General features: G+C 34.8%; 1 protein-coding gene across 1 annotated transcript; it reads left to right on the forward strand.

Annotated features, from left to right (window-relative positions):
• The first annotated feature begins 1163 nt into the window (after window positions 1-1163).
• LOC136977356 (uncharacterized) lies at window positions 1164-2541 on the forward strand. Its single transcript, XM_067272816.1, has 2 exons — window positions 1164-1593; window positions 1652-2541. The coding sequence occupies exons 1-2, from the start codon at window positions 1164-1166 to the stop codon at window positions 2539-2541; spliced, it is 1320 nt and encodes a 439-aa protein (XP_067128917.1).
• The last annotated feature ends 693 nt before the right edge of the window (window positions 2542-3234 follow it).

The raw sequence follows: 3234 nt of genomic DNA on the forward strand, positions 1-3234 counted from the left end.
CCTTTTCCATGACTATCATAAGTTTAGCCAGGCCGCACTGACAGTGAAGAATGGGGCATAATTAGCCAATCACTGTAAATCTCTAAGCTGATCCAGGCTCAAACTAGAGTTCCTTAGATCAGTGAGATACTCATATACCTGGTAAACACACGTCTATAGATTGAGCACTTCCATGGGAAACAGAATATATGTGTAATGCTACTAAGTATAATTTTAAATTAATACCGTTTTTAACGTATGATTATGGCTTCATTTAATTAAAATTTGCTTGTATTTTCAATATTACTTTTTATAAAAGTCTATTTATTTTTTAAAATTAAGTGAATTTGATAAAGGAACTTTCTGATTTGATGGAAAAAAATGTTCTAGTTTCTCCGAAAGCTATAGTTAGTGTGGGATTTCTCACACTATCTGCAAGACTGCCTGACTACTGGCACGTGACAGAAGTGTGGAGGGCTTATTTCAAATAATCTGATTGGATAGAATTTTCGTATAAAAAGACCATAGGTCACCTCCAAACGCTCTTAATTTTCTGACTCTATCGTACGTTCTCTTTCGAGACGAGACAAGATAGAAAAAGGTATGTTTTAAGTTGTGTCTCATTCCAACATATCTGATTTCATATTCGGATTCCATAAGAGTGATATTCTCAGGTCTCTAGTAAGCACCTATTCTTCAATTATAATTTTGTATATCGTGAAGAATGATGTGTAAACAACGTTATCGAATTAATGATTGTTTAAGTATATATCAATAATAAATTAACAATAGCAAAAAATAAATTTTATTTTATAGATTCAAAAGTTACAAATTTCACATCAGAACATTATTTAGTTTAATTGAAATTATCAACTGTGATTTATAATTAAAGTGATACGGGACAACTAAAAGTTGGGGAATCTATGAAGAAGGAAATAATGGAAGAAAAAAAAGTTTTCGGTTTTAACAAAGATATGAGATAATCTAATATATCTATGATAGCACCTGTAAGGCACAAACAATCTTGTTTATTCATATTAATTTCATTTATTATAGCTTGAATGCATTTCATCGCAGTGTCCAGGAAACCGTTGTTATAAGTAGTCTGAACAAACTCTAAAACGCAGAAAAGACTTAAAATTATATTGGATGGAATCAAACAAATATTGTTTATAACTGCTGAAATGGGAAGATCTGTAGTAGGCGTAATTTTAGTTGTTTCTGTTGTTATTTCTTCAGAGGATGGAGCGCTTTCAGTTGGTTTTTCTGACGTTGGTGTGATTTCTGTGCCTTCTGTTGTTCCCTGTTCAGAAGTTGGGTTCACTTCTGTTGGTGTAGTTCCTTCTGTACCTACTGTTGTTCCCTGTTCAGAAGTTGGGTTCACTTCTGTTGGTGTAGTTCCTTCTGTACCTACTGTTGTTCCCTGTTCAGAAGTTGGGTTCACTTCTGTTGGTGTAGTTCCTTCTGTATCTACTGTTGATTCCTGTTCAGAAGTTGGATTCACTTCTGTTGGTGTAGTTCCTTCTGTACCTACTGTTGTTCCCTGTTCAGAAGTTGGGTTCACTTCTGTTGGTGTAGTTCCTTCTGTATCTACTGTTGATTCCCTGTTCAGAAGTTGGGTTCACTTCTGTTGGTGTAGTTCCTTCTGTATCTACTGTTGATTCCTGTTCAGAAGTTGGATTCACTTCTGTTGGTGTAGTTCCTTCTGTATCTACTGTTGTTCCCTGTTCAGAAGTTGGGTTCACTTCTGTTGGTGTAGTTCCTTCTGTACCTACTGTTGTTCCCTGTTCAGAAGTTGGGTTCACTTCTGTTGGTGTAGTTCCTTCTGTATCTACTGTTGATTCCTGTTCAGAAGTTGGGTTCACTTCTGTTGGTGTAGTTCCTTCTGTATCTACTGTTGATTCCTGTTCAGAAGTTGGGTTCACTTCTGTTGGTGTAGTTCCTTCTGTATCTACTGTTGATTCCTGTTCAGAAGTTGGATTCACTTCTGTTGGTGTAGTTCCTTCTGTACCTACTGTTGTTCCCTGTTCAGAAGTTGGGTTCACTTCTGTTGGTGTAGTTCCTTCTGTATCTACTGTTGATTCCTGTTCAGAAGTTGGATTCACTTCTGTTGGTGTAGTTCCTTCTGTATCTACTGTTGTTCCCTGTTCAGAAGTTGGGTTCACTTCTGTTGGTGTAGTTCCTTCTGTATCTACTGTTGATTCCTGTTCAGAAGTTGGATTCACTTCTGTTGGTGTAGTTCCTTCTGTATCTACTGTTGTTCCCTGTTCAGAAGTTGGGTTCACTTCTGTTGGTGTAGTTCCTTCTGTATCTACTGTTGTTCCCTGTTCAGAAGTTGGGTTCACTTCTGTTGGTGTAGTTCCTTCTGTATCTACTGTTGATTCCTGTTCAGAAGTTGGATTCACTTCTGTTGGTGTAGTTCCTTCTGTATCTACTGTTGATTCCTGTTCAGAAGTTGGGTTCACTTCTGTTGGTGTAGTTCCTTCTGTATCTACTGTTGATTCCCTGTTCAGAAGTTGGGTTCACTTCTGTTGGTGTAGTTCCTTCTGTATCTACTGTTGATTCCTGTTCAGAAGTTGGATTCACTTCTGTTGGTGTAGTTCCTTCTGTATCTACTGTTGTTCCCTGTTCAGAAGTTGGGTTCACTTCTGTTGGTGTAGTTCCTTCTGTATCTACTGTTGATTCCTGTTCAGAAGTTGGGTTCACTTCTGTTGGTGTAGTTCCTTCTGTATCTACTGTTGATCCCACTTCATTAGGAGTAGTTTCAGTCGAATTTGTGACGTTAAATATACGTTTCTCAATATCAAAAGATCTTTTACTAAATAATGATGAACATACTGATAAATTTTCATGGTCCTGAAAATATATTTACACTAATAAAAATTTTCGTATAAGAATTAAGAAATTTAATTATTACACTAAAATGAAAACAAATAAACAATAATTAATTGTAAAAAAGTATATCAAATATTAAAAATAAAAAAATTATTTCTTGCAGAAAAAGTGTTTTATTATAACCTAAATTATAATAATGTAAATAAAGTCTGATAATTTGCTTACAAGAACTGTAAGAGACTTCAAAATATTGGATCTTAATTTTTGAAAGCAGTAATAATTGTAGAGAAAAAAAATGCCATAATACTTCGTATTTAAATATCATAAAAAACAAATATTATAAAACATATATTCTTGGTTTATATTCTTTTTGCTGTATAAACACTATGAAGCGCTTTATTGAACACCAGAATTGAAAAT

Source organism: Centruroides vittatus, unplaced genomic scaffold (assembly GCF_030686945.1).
Source record: "Centruroides vittatus isolate TY-2023 unplaced genomic scaffold, ASM3068694v2 contig_455, whole genome shotgun sequence".
In the NCBI taxonomy this organism is placed as follows: domain Eukaryota; kingdom Metazoa; phylum Arthropoda; class Arachnida; order Scorpiones; family Buthidae; genus Centruroides; species Centruroides vittatus.